Source organism: Elaeis guineensis, chromosome 6, assembly GCF_000442705.2.
Source record: "Elaeis guineensis isolate ETL-2024a chromosome 6, EG11, whole genome shotgun sequence".
NCBI classification, from domain to species: domain Eukaryota; kingdom Viridiplantae; phylum Streptophyta; class Magnoliopsida; order Arecales; family Arecaceae; genus Elaeis; species Elaeis guineensis.
Window position 1 is genome coordinate 126,001,269 of NC_025998.2, and position 19,711 is coordinate 126,020,979.

The 19,711-nt window shown below is 36.6% G+C and overlaps 2 protein-coding genes across 3 annotated transcripts; one reads left to right on the forward strand and one right to left on the reverse strand.

The window, feature by feature from the left end:
- Positions 1–6,137: 6,137 nt before the first annotated feature.
- LOC140858839 (uncharacterized) lies at positions 6,138–7,175 on the forward strand. The gene is made up of 3 exons (XM_073260121.1): positions 6,138–6,149; positions 6,485–7,076; positions 7,162–7,175. The coding sequence occupies exons 1-3, from the start codon at positions 6,138–6,140 to the stop codon at positions 7,173–7,175; spliced, it is 618 nt and encodes a 205-aa protein (XP_073116222.1).
- A 10,196-nt stretch (positions 7,176–17,371) lies between these two features.
- Positions 17,372–19,656, reverse strand: LOC105033261 (cyclin-D5-1). Of its 2 annotated transcripts, XM_073259776.1 has the most exons (6): positions 19,375–19,656; positions 19,083–19,297; positions 18,903–18,989; positions 18,520–18,811; positions 18,289–18,422; positions 17,372–18,189 (listed from the first exon to the last, which is right to left on the reverse strand). In XM_073259776.1, exons 2-6 carry the CDS (start codon positions 19,269–19,271, stop codon positions 17,995–17,997), a joined length of 897 nt encoding a protein of 298 aa, XP_073115877.1. In that variant the 5' UTR covers positions 19,272–19,297; positions 19,375–19,656; the 3' UTR covers positions 17,372–17,994. The 2 variants fall into 2 exon arrangements, with proteins under 2 accessions (XP_073115877.1, XP_010906285.1); XM_010907983.3 differs by having other exon boundaries at positions 19,083–19,656.
- Between the last annotated feature and the right edge of the window lie 55 nt (positions 19,657–19,711).

Below are 19,711 nucleotides of genomic sequence, written 5' to 3' on the forward strand. Positions count from 1 at the left end.
GCTGATGTCAATGTAGTCCAAGATGGTATTTATGAATCCATTGACATTAGTGATGATGAAGTCGACCTAGAGTCTAACCTCTGGTTAATCCATGAGTCTGAGGATGTCAATGAAATACTTAAAGAAAATCAGATTAATCAGGAATCAACACTTCCTACTGAACCAATCATTGAGATGGTGAAACCATCACCTAAACCATCGATAGAGGAAGCACCCATTTTAGAACTGAAACCCCTCCCAGAATATCTCAAGTATGCATATCTAGGACCCAAAGAAACTTTGCCTGTAATTATTGCATCAGACCTAGATCCCAAGCAAGAGGAGGAGTTAGTGTCAGTTCTAAAAGCAAATCAGGAAGCAATAGGTTGGACCATAGCAGATATCAAAGGAATAAGCCCTTCTATAGTTCAACATAGAATATACTTAGAGGAAGAGGCTAAACCAACAAGAGAAGCCCAAAGAAGGCTTAATCCAGTTATGAAGGATGTAGTTAAAAAGGAGATTCTGAAACTCCTAGATAGTGGAATAATTTATCCTATTTCTGATAGCTCTTGGGTAAGCCCAGTTCAAGTAGTACCCAAGAAATCTGGGGTAACAGTGGTCCAAAATGATGCAAACGAACTTATCCCAACTAGGACCCAAACGGGATGGAGGGTCTGTATAGACTATAGAAAGTTGAATGCTGCGACAAAGAAAGATCACTTTCCTTTGCCATTTATTGATCAAATGTTGGAAAGACTAGCCGGACAAGAGTTTTACTGTTTTCTTGATGGATACTTCGGTTACAACCAGATCCCCATAGCCGATGAAGATCAAGAAAAGACTACATTCACCTGTCCATTTGGTACTTTTGCCTATAGACGAATGCCCTTTGGACTATGTAATGCACCGGCAACCTTTCAAAGATGCATGATCAGCATGTTTTCAGATATGATAGAACGATTTCTAGAAATTTTTATGGATGACTTTTCTGTTTTTGGTCTAACCTTCTCCGAGTGTCTGAATCACCTGCAATTAGTTCTAGAACGATGTAAGGAGAAGCACCTAGTTCTCAACTGGAAAAAATGTCAGTTTATGATCAAATAGGGAATAGTTCTTGGCCATGTCATTTCTAAAAAGGGGATTGAAGTGGACAAGGCCAAAATAGATCTAATTGCAAGTCTTCCACCACCTAAATCTGTGAAAGAAATACGTTCATTTTTAGGTCATACTGGATTCTATAGAAGGTTTATTGCCAACTTTAGCAAAGTAGCACGTCCACTGACTAATCTTTTGGCAAAGGATACCAAATTTGAATTTACTCATGAGTGCTTGGAATCCTTTGAATTTCTAAAAAATGCACTTGTATCAGCTCCAATCATTTATCCTCTTGTCTGGTCTGAACCATTTGAATTAATGTGTGATGCGTCCGATCATGTTGTGGGCGCAATCTTAGGTCAACGAATAAATAAGCTATCTAGAGTGATATATTATGCAAGTAAAACCTTAAATGATGCGCAGCTTAACTACACCACAACTGAGAAGGAGTTCCTTGCCGTTGTCTTTGCTTTAGAGAAATTTAGATCTTATTTGGTAGGGACCCACACCATTATTTACACCGATCACTCAGCCATTAGACATCTCCTAGCAAAGAAGGATGCCAAGGCACGTTTAATCAGATGGATTTTGCTCCTTCAAGAATTTGACCTAGAAATTAGGGACAAGAAAGGCACTGAGAACGTTGTAGCAGATCATTTGTCCCGAATTCCAGTCGCACCATCTAATGAACCACCCATCAATGAATCTTTCCCAGATGAGCAACTCATGTCTGTGTCTACTGAACCTTGGTTTGCTGATATTGTAAATTATTTAGCCATAGGTAAGATACCTTCTCATTGGACTAAGCAGGATAAATATAAATTCTTTGCCCAAGTGAAGTATTTCATTTGGGATGATCCTTATCTTTTTAAACAATGTCCTGATCAAATTATTAGAAGGTGTATCCCAGATAACGAAGTCATGAATATTTTATCTTTTTGTCATGATCAAGCATGTGGGGGTCACTTCGCATCTAAGAAAACTGCTGCTAAGGTTCTCCAATGTGGTTTTTATTGGCCCAATTTGTTTAAGGATGCTCATGAATATTGTAAAAGTTATGCTCAATGTCAGAAAATGGGTCGAATCACCAAGCGACACATGATGCCACTCAACCCAATCTTGGTAGTTGAAGTTTTTGATGTTTGGGGAATCGATTTCATGGGACCATTTCCAAATTCCTTTGGAAATAAATATATTCTAGTAGTAGTTGATTATGTTTCAAAGTGGGTAGAAGCAATTGCATGTAGAACACCCGATAGCAAAATGGTCATTAAGTTTCTTAAAGAAAATATTCTCTCCCGTTTCGGTATTCCTAGGGCAATCATTAGTGATCGGGGAACCCATTTTTTGTAACCGACCTTTTGCAACATTGATGAAAAAGTATAATGTCACCCACAAATTAACCACACCATATCATCCTCAAACTAGTGGACAAGTTGAAGTGTCAAACCGACAAATCAAACAAATTCTGGAAAAAACTATTAGTGCCAATAGAAAGGATTGGTCTTTGAAATTAATTGATGCACTTTGGGCATACCGAACCGCTTTCAAGACCAATCTAGGAATGTCTCCTTATAGGATTGTGTTTGGTAAACCATGTCACTTGCCTATTGAGATAGAACACAAAGCCATGTGGGTCATCAAACAACTAAATACAAATTTGAACGATGCTGGAAACCATAGAAAGTTTCAGTTGAATGAATTAGAAGAACTTAGAAATGAAGCCTATGAAAATGCAAAGATATACAAGGAACGAACCAAAGCATTTCATGATCAATCAATTATGAGAAAAACTTTCAATATCGGACAAAAGGTACTCTTATATAACTCTAGATTACATCTGTTTCCAGGAAAGCTTAGGTCTAGATGGACAGGACCATTTTTAGTAAAGGAAGTCTTTTCACACGGAGCTATTGAGATTGAAAACCCAAGTAATTGTGTTATCTTTAAAGTTAATGGTCAACGATTAAAACCATTCTTGGAATTACCTGTCAAGACTATTGAAGATGCCATGGTTCTTTATGAACCAACTTATTCTGATTAAGTTGCTTCGAGGTTTGGTCTGGCTGAAGACATAAAACTTAGCGCTTCTGGGAGGCAACCCAGCTTATTTAATTTCTAATGCTTTCTTAGTTTTCAGTTTGCTTAGGACAATTAAATTAGATAAACTCCATTGGGGACAATGTCGGTCAAGTTGGGGGGAGAGCTTGAACAAAATCAGGTGTTATCATTTCTTTTTTCTTCCACTATGAGTTATTTCTTGCATTTAATATATTATGTAAATAAATAAATAAATAAATATATATATATATATATGAAATAAATTAATCTATAAAAGAAATAAGAGTAAGTTAGAAAGTATTTGCTAATATAGTGAGTCACGGAGAAGATTAGCTGGTTAGACTCTTGGTGGCTTAGGTCATTTAAAGACTATTAGCACTTCCAATTGCACATGCACACTAACAAGGTAAAGTAGGTGTTAATTGTAAGGTCAATTAAGGATTTGAGTATTATTTAAATTAGATAATTTTTTCTACATCCCAATTGAAGAAATTTGAATTTAAGGAAAGAGCTACCTGCCTGAAATAAAATGCAAAACACAGAGTAAATGTGGATTGCCCTAAGCCTAGTAACCGGATCTCTTCACCTAAGTCAAGTGTTGAGATTCGCGTCAAACGGTGGTGGGAAGGCCAGGATGCTCAGCAAAAAAAAAAAAAAAAAAAAAAAAACAGTGTGAAAGCTACCTTAGTTCTTTGTTTAATCTGGGGTGTATAGAAAATTAATCGAACTAAGTTATGAAAAATGATATAATTGGCCTGTACAAGTTAATACTGAAATACTAAGTTAGTTATCACTCACACAAGTGCTATAAAACTTTAAGTGTACTCTAAGAAAGCTTCTAAGTAGACCGACTACCGATTCTAATTCGAAGCTCATTACTTAGTAATACTAGAAAACTTCTTGAATTTTGATCTTAAATTAATTTGCAAAGGAAGGATCTTTTTGAATTATGATCTTATTTTGGTACATTGCTAAGGGACTAGCAATGATTAAGTTGGGGGGTGTGATTTATGTCACAAATTGACATAAAAAGTATCAATTAATATCTAAATTATCTAACTTTATTAAGAAATTGATACTTGTTATTATATTTTGCAGAAGAAGAGATCATCAATAGAAAGAACAAGGAAAGAGGATTCCAACGGCGCAAATTTTATGCAAAACGGAGTTAAATTGACCCAGGAATTGAAGAATGAAGAAAGAAGACTCAATTGGGTCAAACCCGAGTCAAATCAGATCAAAATTGATCAAAAATCAACTGATTTGGTGATCTGATTAGCCGCCTGGTCCACAGCAACAGGCGCGTGGACCATGGACCCATCGGCGCACCATAAACCCCCCTAACAACTCTCTAAAACCTCTTAGTCCCACATCGAAAGTTTTGAAAACCTTATAACCCCCAAATGCCTATAAAAAGCCCCCAAAGGCCCTTGTTTTATGTATTCTTCCTTCCGATCAAGCTTGTAACCCTAGATAGTGGGGTTTTTAGCTCTCTTTTCAAGCCTCGAGCTTTGAGGTTTTTGTAATAAATTTTTTTTATATATAAAATCTTATTTTTATGCAATTTCATCTCTTTACATTATGCAATTTATTTTTCTTGCAATTAGGATAGTTTAATTTATGCAATTTAATTTTATGCAATTAGGTTAGTTTAAATTATGCAGTTTAAATTTATGCAATTAGGATAGTTTAATTTATGAAATTAGGGTAGTTTATTTTTCTGTATTTAAATTTTGCAAGTAGATTTAGATCATGTCTAGCTAAGCATCCCTTCTAGGGTTTGCGATGAAGCTAGATCATGAGTAGGAATTTTACATAGGGTTCTTTCTTTTTCTTAGGGTTTATTTTTCTTCCTCTTTTGTCAAAAATTTTTGATGAACTACAGTTGGGTCAGAGTCCCTTCATAGTTCATGCTTGATTCAGTGCATAGGAGGAGAAAACCCTAAGGGATCCTAGTTACTACTCCCCTGTAAAGAATCTTGATGGGTTATCGTTGGGCCTTAGTCCCTTCATAATCTATGCTTGGGAAAGACAAGAGGAGTAGTCGTTAGGATCAATAAGAAAAATTCTAGGTAGAATTCCCTAATCTAGATCTAGTAGATTCAAAAACCCTAGATCCTTAGTCTTATTGTCTTTAGCAAACAACTTTCGACTTTCGATTTTTGTTAAAGCTCGCTTGAGCATAGATTTGAAAATCATTTTTAAAACCAAGTCTCTGTGGGATCGATCCGTACTCGCTGGTCGTGCTACTCTGCACACCGTGTGCTTGCGGTTTTATTTACAAATTTTAAGATTTGAACATCAGAGAGCAATTAGAGATGGAGTTAGCTCATTGATTTAGGATTTTCTCAGATTTGATTCAAGATTTTTAATTTTGTTTTTAGTATTGACTTTGTCAGACAGTTACTTTCTTTTGAACACTGAGTTTTGATTTATTATTTGAACTAAGGTTTGATTATTAAATATTAAAAAATTTATTTAACTGTTGTGAAAATATCATGATGAAATGTCTTGCATGCTTATGGAAAAAGTATTCTATAAGTATGCAGCGGTTGCCATGATCCTCGATTCAAATCTCGGATCGGGGGCGTGACAATTAATATAGTATCAGAGCATAAGTGGATAGATAGAGACATGTAGAATAGAGTGAGCGAGTGATGGGTAGACATTAGGAAATTGAAAGGTTAGTTATGATGATTATGAGCTGACCTGTCTCAAGTAAAGTTTATAACCTTATTAAGGATAAGTTATTATCTCAAATCTATCATAGGTCAATATGCCTCCACGACGAGCAAGGAATACTCAAGGAGCGGTAGGAGGGACATCTAATCCACTTGATGATAATACTCCACAATTAAACAGTGGCACAACTCAGCAGGAGGGAATCCATAATCCTACCGGAAATACTCCGACAGTACAGGAGGAGCCGAACATGACTCAACTAATGCAAACTCTGATCGGAGTAGTTCAAACACAGTAACAGTTACTTCAACAACAACATGCACAGCCACGTCAGTATTTTCCACCGACACCTAGACATGGAGAACATCCGATGCAGAGAAACAATATCGTCGAATTTAAGAAGCTAGCTCTTCCAGCCTTCAAAGGGACCGTCGAACCACTGGAAGCAGATAATTGGATTATGGAAATGGAAAAGGCCTTCGCCGTGCAAGAATGCCATGATGAAGAGAAGATCCACTATACAGTATATCTGTTACAAGGCGAGGCATACAACTGGTGGCGTATACTGGAACAAAAATATGAGCACGATAGGATACCACTCACTTGGGAGAGATTTCGAGATGAATTCTTTGATAAGTATTTCTCCCGAAGTGTCAGAATATAGAAAGAGCAGGAGTTCATTCACCTGAAACAGAGGAACAGATCCGTTGCAGAATATGAAGCTAAATTCACGGAGTTAGCCAAGTTTGTTCCAAGATTAGTTGAGATTGAGCAAGACAGAGTACACAAATTTGAAATGGGACTGAAGACAGAAATCAGAAAACAAGTTGTACCCTATGAGCTAACTACCTATACCTCAGTTGTAAATAAAGCCCTAATAATTGAGAAAGAAGTTAATGAAGCCCATGCGGAGCGAGAACGGAATCAGAAGAAGAGAAATAGGTTTAGTGGAACTCAAGGACGAAATCAGAACAATAAGGTTCCAGCAAAGAAGCCAGCAATTGATAAGAATCGTGAGAATGAGGCAGCTAGATGTTCGAGATGCGGTCGAAGAGAGCATGAGACTTCTAATTGCCCATGGAATACTGGTTCGTGTTTTAGATGTGGACAGAAAGGATACAAGATTGCAAATTGCCCCCAGATGGACGAAAATAGATCAACACAAGCAAAGGACGGAGGTCAAAGGTCGAAAACTCAAGGAAGGATCTATGCACTCACACAACAGGATGCTCAGGCCTCCAATGCTGTGGTGACAGGTACCATTCCTATATCTGGTATTCATGCTTCAGTTTTGTTTGATTCTGGTGCTACACACTCCTTTATATCCACTACTTTTATTAGACAATATGATATAAGTTGTGAACCCATGAAAATCAAATTATATATTGAGACACTAGTAGGTGATATTTTGAGTACCGAAAGTGTGTGCAAGTCATGTAGTATCAAGATAGGAGAGAGAATTACCGACAGATTTGGTAGTCCTGGATATGCATGATTTCGATGTCATTCTAGGAATGGATTGGCTGGCTACTTATCATGCCTTTGTGGATTGTCATGGAAAGAGAGTGAACTTTCACATACCGGGAGAATTAACTTTTAGTTTTGATGGAAGTACAGGAACCACCCCTCCACATATTATTTCATTTGTGCAAGCTAGACAGATGCTAAGAAAGGGATGTAGAGGTTACCTAGTATCAATAAAGAATAAAAAATATGATGAATTGAAGTTACAGGATATTCCAATCGTAAATGAATTTTCGGATGTATTCATTGATGATTTGGTCGGACTACCACCAGATAGAGAAATTGAATTTACTATTGAGTTGGCACCCAATACCAGTCCGATTTCTAAAGCTCCTTATAGAATGGCCCCTATGGAGTTAAAAGAGTTAAAAGATCAATTACAGGATTTATTGAATAAAGATTTTATAAGGCCTAGTGTATCTCCTTGGGGAGCTCCAGTCTTATTTGTAAAGAAGAAAGATGGTAGTATGAGACTTTGTATCGACTATAGAGAGTTAAATAAAAATACTATCAGAAATAAGTATCCTCTACCTCGAATCAATGATTTGTTTGATCAGTTGCAAGGTGCACAAATCTTTTCTAAAATTGATCTTCGTTCAGGGTATCATCAGTTAAAAATCAAAACAGAGGACATACCAAAGACTGCATTTAGAACTCGTTATGGACATTATGAATTTTTAGTGATGCCTTTTGGGTTAACCAATGCTCCAGCAGCCTTTATGGATTTAATGAACAGAATATTCAGATCCTATCTTGATAAGTTTGTTGTCGTATTTATTGACGATATCTTGATATATTTTAGAAGTAAATTGGAGCATGAAGAACATTTACGGTGTGTACTACAAATATTGAGGAAAAAAAAATTTTATGCCAAATTTAAGAAGTGTGAATTCTGGTTGGACAAAATATCCTTTTTAGGACACATCGTATATAAAGATGAAATTTCTGTGGATCCAGCAAAAGTGAAAGTTGTAATGCAGTGGAACAGACCTACAAATATTTCTGAGATTCGAAGTTTTCTGGGAATGGCAGGATATTACAGACGATTTGTAGAAGGATTCTCCCGCATAGCTGCACCTTTGACTCGTCTTACTCAAAAAGGGGTTAAATTCGAGTGGGCTGAAGTTTGTGAACAGAGTTTCCAAGAATTAAAACAATGATTAGTTTCAGTCCCTATCCTTACTATACCAACAGGAGATGAAGGATTCACAATATATAGTGATGCATCTAAAAAGGGACTCGGCTGTGTTTTGATGCAACATGGTAAGGTAGTGGCCTATGCCTCAAGACAATTGAAACCATATGAACAAAATTATCCGACACATGATTTGGAATTAGCTGCAGTGATTTTTGCCCTAAAAATTTGGAGACATCACTTATACGGTGCGCAGTGTGAAGTGTTTACTGATCATAAGAGTTTGAAGTACATTTTTACACGGAAAGAATTAAACATGAGACAGAGAAGGTGGTTAGAACTATTAAAGGATTATGATTTAACAATCCATTATCATCCGGGAAAAGCAAATGTTGTTGCTGATGCCCTTAGTAGAAAATTTGTGGGAAATTTGGCAGTTTTAATTACACATCAAAGCCAATTATTGGAGGATATAAGAAAACTGGAATTAGACATCCGAATATATGACTCTACAGTACGGTTAGCCAACATGAGGGTTCAGCCAACACTCATTGAAAGAATTTCAGTTGCCCAGAATGATGATCCACAACTAATGAAAATAAGAAATTCAGTGGAAGCTGGTGTTCAATCTGAATTCAAGATACATGAAAACGGTTCGTTGAGGTTCGAAAATAGGATTTGCGTACCCAATGATTCAGCACTCAAGCATGAAATACTTCAGGAGGCACATCAGACCGGTTATACAGTTCATCCGGGAGGTACTAAGATGTATAGAGACTTAAAGGAAATGTACTGGTGGAATAATATGAAGAGAGAGATCGCTCAATTCGTGGCTCAATGTTTGGTGTGTCAACAAGTTAAAGCTGAACATCAGAGACCTGCGGGACTACTTCAACCTCTTGATATTCCAGTTTGGAAGTGGGAACATATCACTATGGATTTTGTAACTGGACTATCGAAGACTCCCAGTAAAAATGATGCAGCCTGGGTGATTGTGGACCGATTGACAAAGTCTGCACACTTTCTACCAATTAGAGTTGGATTTACCTTGGAAAGACTAGCAAAGTTATATATGAAAGAAATTGTAAGGCTACATGGAATTCCAGTGACCATCGTATCGGATCGAGACACCAGATTTGTATCACAGTTTTGGAAGAGCTTACACAAGGCATTAGGAACAAAATTGAATTTCAGTACAGCTTTTCATCCACAGACTGATGGTCAGTTAGAGAGAACTATTCAGATCTTAGAAGATATGTTGAGAACCTGTATTTTGGATATGAAAAATTCATGGGATGAGCATCTACCTTTGATTGAGTTCGCTTACAATAACAGTTATCAGGCTAGCATTGGTATGGTACCTTATGAAGCTTTATATGGTAGAAGATGTCGATCACCGATTCATTGGGATGATGTTGGTGAGCGAAGAATATTGGGTTCCGAACTTGTTCAACAAGCAGTCGAGAAGATTAAATTAATTAAAAAACGACTTCGAGCAGCACAAAGCAGACAGAAAAGTTATGCAGACCACAGGAGACGGAAATTAGAATTTCAAGTCGGTGACCATGTATTTCTTAAAGTATCTCCTTCAAAAGGAATCTCAAGATTTGGCATTCGTGGCAAATTGAATCCTAGATATGTGGGTCCGTTTGAGATTTTGGAAAGAATTGGTGAGGTGGCTTATCGACTTGCCTTACCCCCTTCACTTGCAGGAGTACATAAGGTTTTTCATGTTTCTATGTTAAAGAAATATTTACCAGATCCAAATCACATCGTGGAACTTGAACCAGTACAAGCCAGGAAAGATCTAACATATGAAGAATACCCGATACGGATCGTAGACCGTAAAGAACAGGTGCTGAGATGTTGCAACATTCCTTATGTCAAGGTACAGTGGAGTCGACATTCAGAAAGAGAAGCTACTTGGGAGCTAGAGGAAGAAATGAAGCAAAAATATCCCCAGCTCTTCGAGACTACAGGTATGAAAAATTTCGAGGACGAAATTTTTTTTTAGGGGTGAAGAATGTTATAGCCCAAGCCCATGACATCAGGATCCAAGCCCAACAAAAAAAAAAAAAAACAGAGTAAAAACCGAGAAGAAGACTCCCGGTAGGAGTCTTCTTCTCCGGCGAGATCCAAGCATATTGGGAGTCCTAGGACCTCTCGAAGTCCTAGGACCCTCTATAAGAAGGTCTTCCCTCTCCTTAGAATCGACCATCGGCCTCCTCCCTCTCTTTTTCTTCCCGTTTTTCTCAATCGGAGCCGCGGACACTGTTGGGATTCTCGCCGTGATTTCTCGCCGGTGAGGTCACCGGAGGCCGGGGTGAGCCTTCCTCTTCTTCCTCTCTTCCTTCCCTTTCTTTTCATATTTTTGCTTGAGGCTGCCGGCAACGAGTGTCGCCGATTTTTGGTCGGGAAAGACCCCTGTTTTGGGCCATTTTTCCTTGGATTTTCCGGCGCCGACGATCGAAATCGACCGCCGGCCCTGCTCCTCCGTAACCGGGGGAGCAGTCTTCCTCTGTCGCCGGTCTCCGCCGCAGCGGCCGCGGCCTGAATGGCCGGCCAATGAAGGACCATGCCGGTCCTCTGTTCCGGCGCGGGAAGAGCCGAGAAGAAGAAGAAGAAAAAGAAGAAAAGGAAAAGAAAAAGAAGAAAAAGAAAAGAAAAAGAAGAAGAAAAAAAAAGGGGGCGGAGAGAGAAACTCTCTTTGCTCTCTCTCTTTCTCTCTCTCTCTCTCTCTTTAGATTTTAGGATTTATGGAATTAATTAATTAAATTTTTTTTAAATTAGCAATAAAAATAAAAATAAATAAATATAATTAGGGTATCCATGGATTAGTTCGAAAACCCTGGATGCTGTCGACAAATTGACCCTCGTGGGGACATTAGATTTTAACAATTTAGTTATTTTTAATTCGATGAAATTTTGATATAAAACATGATATTTGACGTATCAGGTTCAGAGAAGGATTTTCGAGATTCCTAGAATTTCTAGTTGGATTTTATTTTAAGGTAAGTAGTGTTTACTTTTACTGAATTTATCTGGTAAAATTTTGAATTAAATAAATTTATGCATGCTTGTGATTGGAATTATTTATTGAAATAATTATTAAAATTATTTATGATTAAAGTTAATTGTAGAAATTATTTATGATTGAAGTTATTTGTTAAATAATTATTATGATGATGTATGATCACAAAGAATGACATGGTTGATTTGATTCGAATATCATTTATTTATATTATTTTGAAAATAATATATGAATTGGAAGACAATATGAAATTGACAATCTGACTGTGTTGAGGACCACACCAATGGGGACATATACGTTGGCAATTGACTGTCCTGAAGATTTATGTCGCCAGCGAGACCAGCGACATGTTGCCAGATAGACCAGCGACAAAACCGCCAGCGAGACCAGCGGTTCCAAAGGACTTGGCTGCCAGATGATTCACAGCCCACCGCAAGCAGATACGCGGTATTATGACCCTGCCACAGGGATAATGTGGTCATAGTCATGGTTGGTAAGAAGAACTTAAGAAAATTGATGAATTTAAGATGAAAAGCATAATTGAAAATTATGATGAATTGACTTTTATATATGATTGACAGTATGAATATGATTCCATGAATTTACATATTAATTTGTTATTAGTAAATTGATATGCATAGTATTATTTGCCTGATTTATTCAGTTAAAGGTATACACTGCTTACTGGGCTATTTAGCTCATGATGAGTTTTATGTTTTTTTCTTACAGATTCCAACAAAAATTAGCGTGATGCGGGATTTCGGTTGGGAGAGCGATTAGAGATGGAGTTAGCTCATTGATTTAGGATTTTTTCAGATTTGATTCAAGATTTTTAATTTTATTTTTAGTATTGACTTTGTCAGACAGTTACTTTCTTTTGAACACTGAGTTTTGATTTGTTATTTGAACTAAGGTTTGATTATTAAATATTAAAAAATTTATTTAACTGTTGTGAAGATATCATGATGAAATGCCTTGCATGCTTATGGGAAAAGTATTCTATAAGTATGCGGCGGTTGCCATGATCCTCGATTCAAATCTCGGGTCGGGGGCGTGACCGCAGAATCTCTCCTTTTGTAAGAGATGGTGACAGAATGTTGCTCGAGCAATTTCAAAAGTTTTATTGAAACATTGTCTTGGGTGCTGCAAGATGGTAAAAATTTTGTTGAAAGCTGTCTTGAAGAAGTGCACCCCCAAATAAAAAGGAAAGGAACAAAACAAATTCATCCAAGGGTTCTGTAAGGATGGATGAGAGCTCTACCATGTAAAATATCTTGTGATTCAAGCATGAATTGTAAGACAGTTTGCTAAACTTATGTTTTAATGAAAAACATGCTAGAATTTGATCCTGATATCATAACATATGCACTGGCAAGACTTATTGCAGACTGAAATGAATCTCCCCAGATGGATAAGATAAGATACCATCCAGTAACACGTCATTGTACCAGCCTGCTAAACCTTATCCACGGATGACCAACACAGGCACAGATTATGTAGAACTTGTAAATTTTTGAATGTTGATTTAGGATAAAACTACGGTGCTGCAGTCTAAGGCAAACAGCGATAAATCTCTCCAGATAGGCAATAGAAGATACAGACAAAATACATGGCACTTCCAAGTCATCTTTCCACATATGAGCAACTCTGGCAGAGATTACCTTAAAAATGCAAAATTTTGAATGTTAATTTATATTTCTACGAAAAGAATGTTGATTTAGATCACATCTGTAGTGCTGATTCAGAGATAAACCACACAAGAAAATACAAATTCTCCATTTTAAGCATGCTTGTGTGGAAGCTGCAGGTATCATGGAATGGGTCAACATAGTATTGGAATTAGAACCTGCTATCATTGATGTATCGAATGTAACATGCTGCAGATTAAAAGAAATATGGAACAGCTGGACATTTATTAAAGGGCTTCATTTCATTTACAAATGCTGTTAGTCTCGCAAGACCTCAAGTCTTTTTGTTCTCTCATGACATTTGATCCTTCTCTTCTAAAATCCTCAGACAGTTTGGTAGTTCTATGTTGTCATCATATTTGACATGGAAGGCCAAAACCAGTAATTACTGCCTCGACCAAAAGAACCATTCAGATTTGTAGGCTAGCCTAATAACAGGCCAGAACTCAAGAGGGGACGCCAACAAGCCACGCGCCAAACAGTTGGGCAACCGAGTTTAAGCCTAATAATAGGCCAAATTCAACCACATAGTTCATTATTGGGCATACCTTTCCAACCAGAAACTGTTATTTTGGAGCAATTTTAGTTTTTATTGGTGGGCCATCAGCATTGGTGGGCAATTGGTGCCCTATACAAAAGCAAATGAATTAAGAATGTATTTGGTTCATAACCAAAATTGAAATCGGATTGGAATCTGAATGGATTGGAAAGAGAATTGGAATGGCTATATTCATAAATGTGCCTAATTTATGACGATAATCGAAATCCGAATTGAAATCGGAATAGGATTTGCATACTAGAGAAGAGTTGGGATTGAATTTTGGAGGATTGAGATATTTCCATTTCCTTTTAGAATTGGAATGAGAATAGAACTCTCTCCAACCAAATGATTAAAATAAAAATCACACATTCTTATATCCTTTGGCATTTGAAAGCTCAACACCCCCAATGCATCCTCTGGCAACCCCCCACCCCAAGCATGCCTAAAAGGATTAAAACTTGGGGGCAGGAGAGCACTCCATAAAATAAAAAAGGTAGATAAGTAATACTTAATATTAAAGATTCGGTAAGTTATCTCTCTCTAACAAGTCTTCAATTATGTACTTTCAAATGTCACAGAAATAACAAGCACACAAAGTTGGCAACCTTGATAGATGCAAGTGATATTGGAATTAGAATTTGGGTAATTTAGGAAATGTTTTAGGAATCTAAGTCCAGGAGAAAGAATGAATTACTCAAGCACATGCGAGTAGGGACATCAGTGAAGGCCACTAACCTACAAACTAATATAAAACTAACACAAAATAATTAGGTTACAAAAGCAAACCCATAAACTATTGGATTCGGTTTGGGTTTCAAAATTAGGCCCAATGTCCTGTTGGTTTTGTGTTTAGATAAATCCACGCTAAAAAACCGGAAACCTAACATGATTATACACACACATACATAGTTGCACATATAAATACATACATATATGTATATGAATATATCTATTAATTTTGTTTTTTTAAGGAAAAAATAGCAAAACCGTCACCAATCTAGTTTCACCAAATTTTAAGCAATATCAATCATTTGTTATAGTCTTTTTATGTAATATATTTGTTGCGATTTAAGTTTATATAGAGCTTGTATATTGTAGGATGCTTTTTATTCTTCATGACTTTGTATTGCATAGATGATTTAGATAATAAAAATAATAGTTACATAGATGCCCTCTTTTTTTTGATAAGAAAACACATGCCTCTTTTGGATATAATTTTTTTTCGTATTTTCATTTTTCATAGTTCAGGCAATTGCATTTTGGATATATTTTCATGCAGCAAAATAGTTTGTTAAATATTAAATTTCTGTGTGTGGAATCTCATGCAATAGCCGACCTAGAAGAGGTCGAATATGGAATATAGTTATAGAGTTTTGATTGAGTTTGTGTTCAGATTTTGACCTAATAATTGTGTATTGGATTTGTATATAGATGGTCAAACCCAATCCAAACCTGACCTATATCTAAGTACAAGATGATAAATAAGATGTTAAAAAGTGGTCCAAACATGATAAAGTTCACAGTGATTGCCGAGTAATTGCATTTATGGTTTCCAATTAGAACCCAAAAGCATTGTGGGTGCATTTGCCAAAATCAGAATGCACTGAAATAGATATTGAAATGGCCATATTCTCCGGCATGTTGGATTGATAATTGAAATAAAAATCAGAATTAGAATAAGATTGGAATACTACGAAAGAGTCAGGATTGGATTTTAGGGGATTGGAATATTTTCATGCTCTTCTGGAATCAGAATGTGAATGTGACTTTCTCTAACTAAATAACTAAAATGGGAGTCACTCGTTGCCATTTTCATTTCAGAATATAACTTCTTCCAACCAAACATACATAATAACTTTTTTTTTATAGATGCAACCGAAAGACCACCGTCCAATCAAACAATACTCCGCAGACAAAGGGCACCATAGCCTAGTAGTTAATTTATTTCTGCATCCGGCACCATCATGCCCCAAAGCTTTTATTAAAAAAAAATTTTTTTGACCAGGTCATGTTGATCTCTTATCCTCTGTCTTTGGGCTTGATAGACCTAAAGTGTTCATTAATTACCCTGCACCAAAAAAAAAAGTGTTTATTAATTACTGTTCTATTGGACAGAGATCCTTAGAGCCTGCAAAGGTGGGCAGGCCACCAAGTAAAGTCTTTATTTACTGTTATATCCTCTTTCTTTGTAGCTTATTTGGTCACAAGCCACAACCATGTGATAAGAGATGAAGGGGTGGTAGGAGGTCATAGGATTCCACTCCATCCTTTTTTGGGCTTCTGAGGGGCTCATTCTGATCCTTTCGTGGAAGTCTGTAAACAAATGACAGAGCCCACATGCTCCACAGGGCACTACTTCTCATAAGGAAAAGAGAGGTGCAGCAGAGGTGGAGGAGCTGTGAAAGTCCTTGGTCATTTCTTTGGCAGTGCCTGTAAAAAATTCTGTAACTTAAAAGACCATCTATGATTAAAAAAAAGAGCTAAGCTAGCTGGCTTTTTTTTTTTTTTTTTTTTTTTTTTTTTTTTTTTTTGAGTTCTGATGCTCCACAAGTGATCACTTTTATCTGTCTTAGTAGCATTAATAATATAATATTGCTGAAACAATGCTGCTAATACAATATGGGTACAATTGATATCTTAAAATTTAAAACAAATATAAATGACACCTAGCTAAAAGGAATGAACTTGATGACCATATTGGAACATTTGAAACTATCAGCAAGCCAGGTTTTTGATACAAACCATACAGGACTTTCGATATGAAACTCAACAAACTACATACCGACTTGTAACTATTTTTTGATGTGTTTTTCTTGTTGAGATTTTTTTTTTTTTGCACAAGTGTGGAAAAAGATATTTTTTTGTACCTCAATATCATCGAAACCCCTATACAATAGTTACAGTTATCCTAGTTATTGATCCTTTTGTTTGCTAAGGTAAATTAAAAAAAAAAAAAAGTACCTATTTGTGCACATAAAGCTATGAATTTACTAGAATGCATGTTAATCGGGCAACCACCCTTAGAGGCAAACCACATGAGCCCTGCACATGGCCATTCACATTTTGCCACATCAGTATAAACCTTACAAACTTGCATGGTTATAGCATCTCTCAGCATTACTTAAGCAAATGTCATTGATGGCTACAAAAGATAACAAAGTTACATGTCAACCTTATATGTTAATTTTTCAGAACTGTGTTACCCTAGAACGTTTGCATCATGCTAGTAGCATCGTTGATTTGGAAATTTATGTTCGACTTATTGAGATGGAGCTCCACAAGTAATCACTTTTATCCTTAGTATATAATTCACTTGATCAGTTTTAACATTTATGCTATAGAGCAGGAGGAGAGTGTCAGCTTAATCTTCAGTTACATATAAGTGCTAGTGGGTTGTTGGTTCATTTTGAAGCCATTAAGGTAGTAATTGTATGTCAATTACAGAACAAGCTTTAAGTTCATCATTTTTGCTAAGATATCACCCACCCTCTGCTGGAGCTGAATATTTTCTAATTTTCATAAATCATGAAGCCTTGTAATTGTGAAAGGACAGTGCTAAATCTTATATGAACAGTTCATTTGATTCAAACAGCAATGCTTGGTTTTGATTTGATGATAAAAAATGGAGCATATACAAATTCTATCACATCTCATTCCCAAGAGTCAAAACAATTCCAATAACATTCAATCACCTTTACACACTTTCAGCTTGGCAACATAGAAGACAAGTGTGCTATATTACAACACCACTCTCATTTCTTTACAAAACCAAAAAGCACCTCTATCAAAAAGGAATACCAAGCAAACTCTAAATCCTACCTCTAGCTCAGATCATCAGCCTCACAATATCATACACTGGATGTGGGAAAAACTAATTCAAGAAAAAATACAATGGAATGATATGGGGAAGTTGTCATTGACAAGGGTCATGTATGGAAGTAGTCATGGATGAATGACAAGGGAACCAATTAGGCCAGCTGCCATACTATTCACAAACAGTGTTAAACCCAACTTTTCAGCTTTTTCACTCTGGGTTAAAGTGTTAACCTTCTTTCTTCCTTCCCCCATTTTTTTCACATTAAACACAAGAACTCAGTCTAAAAATCTCTCAAACCAACTCACAAATCAACTACAAAACCCATCAGCTAATCACGCCAATAAATAATCACCCAACCAGCAACATCAGTCCTTTTTTTTTTTTTTTCCTCAATAAATCAAGCCATGCCCCAAGCAATAAAACAGTGTCAGATAATATCTACTGGATACTTGGCAATTGTAACCTTCTTCTTTTATTGCTTAAACCAGTGAAAGAGGCACTATCAACAAGATCAACAGCATCATCAATGCTCGAATGGTTTGCTGATAAATCTGAAGAAGCTCCTCTCTTTGTTGTGTTCAGCTTCTTGTGTGACTCCATTGTCATTGCACTATAGCAGGCATAAACATGCTCCTGAAGTAAAGAGCACTATTATAAATACTTATTAAATTCTCTATTCAATCTTTCCATATTAAAAATAAAGTTAAAAAATGTTTCAATATATTGGCTTGCCTTTTCTAAGGAACCACAAAGGGGAATAGCACTCATCTTCGATTCCAATAATTCTTTTGTAAATCTTTTGCTGGATGCAGCTAATATGGCAGCTGCAGCCATGGCCGAGGGGCGATAATCAACTATATTAAATGCTACAAACAATAAAACCAAAGGGGAATTGTCAGTGAATAACTTAAATACTCAATATAACAAAGATGTATACAAAACCATTGCATACTAATAACCAACCTTCAGCGATCACAAATATGAATCCGATGGCATTATGTAATAAATCCTTTGTTCCATACTCATATTGAAACTTGCATGTAAAGTAACTTAGATAATCAAATGGAGTCACTGAACTCATACGCCATTCCAGAGTACTCAAAACTAGGAGTTCCATCCTCTGGATTGCTTTGCTATTGAATTCATACCCATCTATTTGATACTCTGACAATGCTGGCGCCATGTATTCCTCCATCTTTGCTGCCAATGATAAACAAGCTACCGATAACAAGCTGATCACCCACAGCTTTCCCTTCTGTTCAATATGAAATGTGTTAGTACATCAAAAAGCTGAAAAAAAAAAAAAAAAATGAAATCATAACTCAAAACAAGTTCACTTCATTTACATCAACGATTCGCCTCAAAAAGAAGCGATCAAAGTAGGCCACCGCCAAGTATGCGGTTCTGGAGCTGAAGCCAAAGTAGTCCTTCATCTGATAAAAGTACAATCCAGGAAAAGAACTGAGAAAAGCAATTTATTGTCGATATCTAATAAAATGGGTCAAATAATAAGTTGAAGGCCTTACCTTGAGAATCCATTGCACCGAAGTTGAGCGCGCACACTTGAACCAATCTTCTGCTACCACAGAAGAATAGGAATCAGTACAGGATAAAAGGTCATGACTTGGAATCTCCAAGCTGCACTCTCTAAAAACCAACTTCTCCATATACTCTTCAGTTTCGGTAAGATCAGCATCTTTGGGTAGTATAACCATTTGATGGTGTTCCTCTTCACCATCATCTGCATCAAAGTCAATATCATTCTCCTGGCAGATGAGGTTGGAAGTGTAAACAGAACAATCTGAATCTTCCATCAACCTATAATATATCGTTTCCAATTGTTTGTTCTTCTTTTTCTTAATATAAAGAACAAGGGAGTGCTCTGTTTATCCTTCTTTGTATCTTAGGAGAAAACCCATATATGGATCTAGAACAAATCTATGCCTAGATTGAAGGTTGCAGGGTAGGGTGGAAGGAGTTGGCCTCAGCCGTCACCAGGAGACAAGGCAAGGGACAAGGCTCCTCTTAAGCCTCTCTCTTCTAGGTGGGAAAAAATATTGGCATTTTTTATTGTTCCCCTTTGAATATTTTGTTCTCTTGTTTGCAAGGTTGGAAATTGGAAACCAGCCATGCTTTGGTTTTAGGTTTGGTCAAC

Bases quoted from the DNA above. Each gene is read 5' to 3' on its own strand.
- LOC105033261 (XM_010907983.3), bottom strand. From the start codon at position 19,370: ATGGAAGATTCAGATTGTTCTGTTTACACTTCCAACCTCATCTGCCAG. The intron at 18,812-18,902 runs GTAAATGAAGTG...CATATTGAACAG, and splicing joins TTTTGAGGCGAATCGTTGAT to AAGGGAAAGCTGTGGGTGAT. The intron at 18,423-18,519 runs GTTGGTTATTAG...TATTGTTTGTAG, and splicing joins CATATTTGTGATCGCTGAAG to CATTTAATATAGTTGATTAT.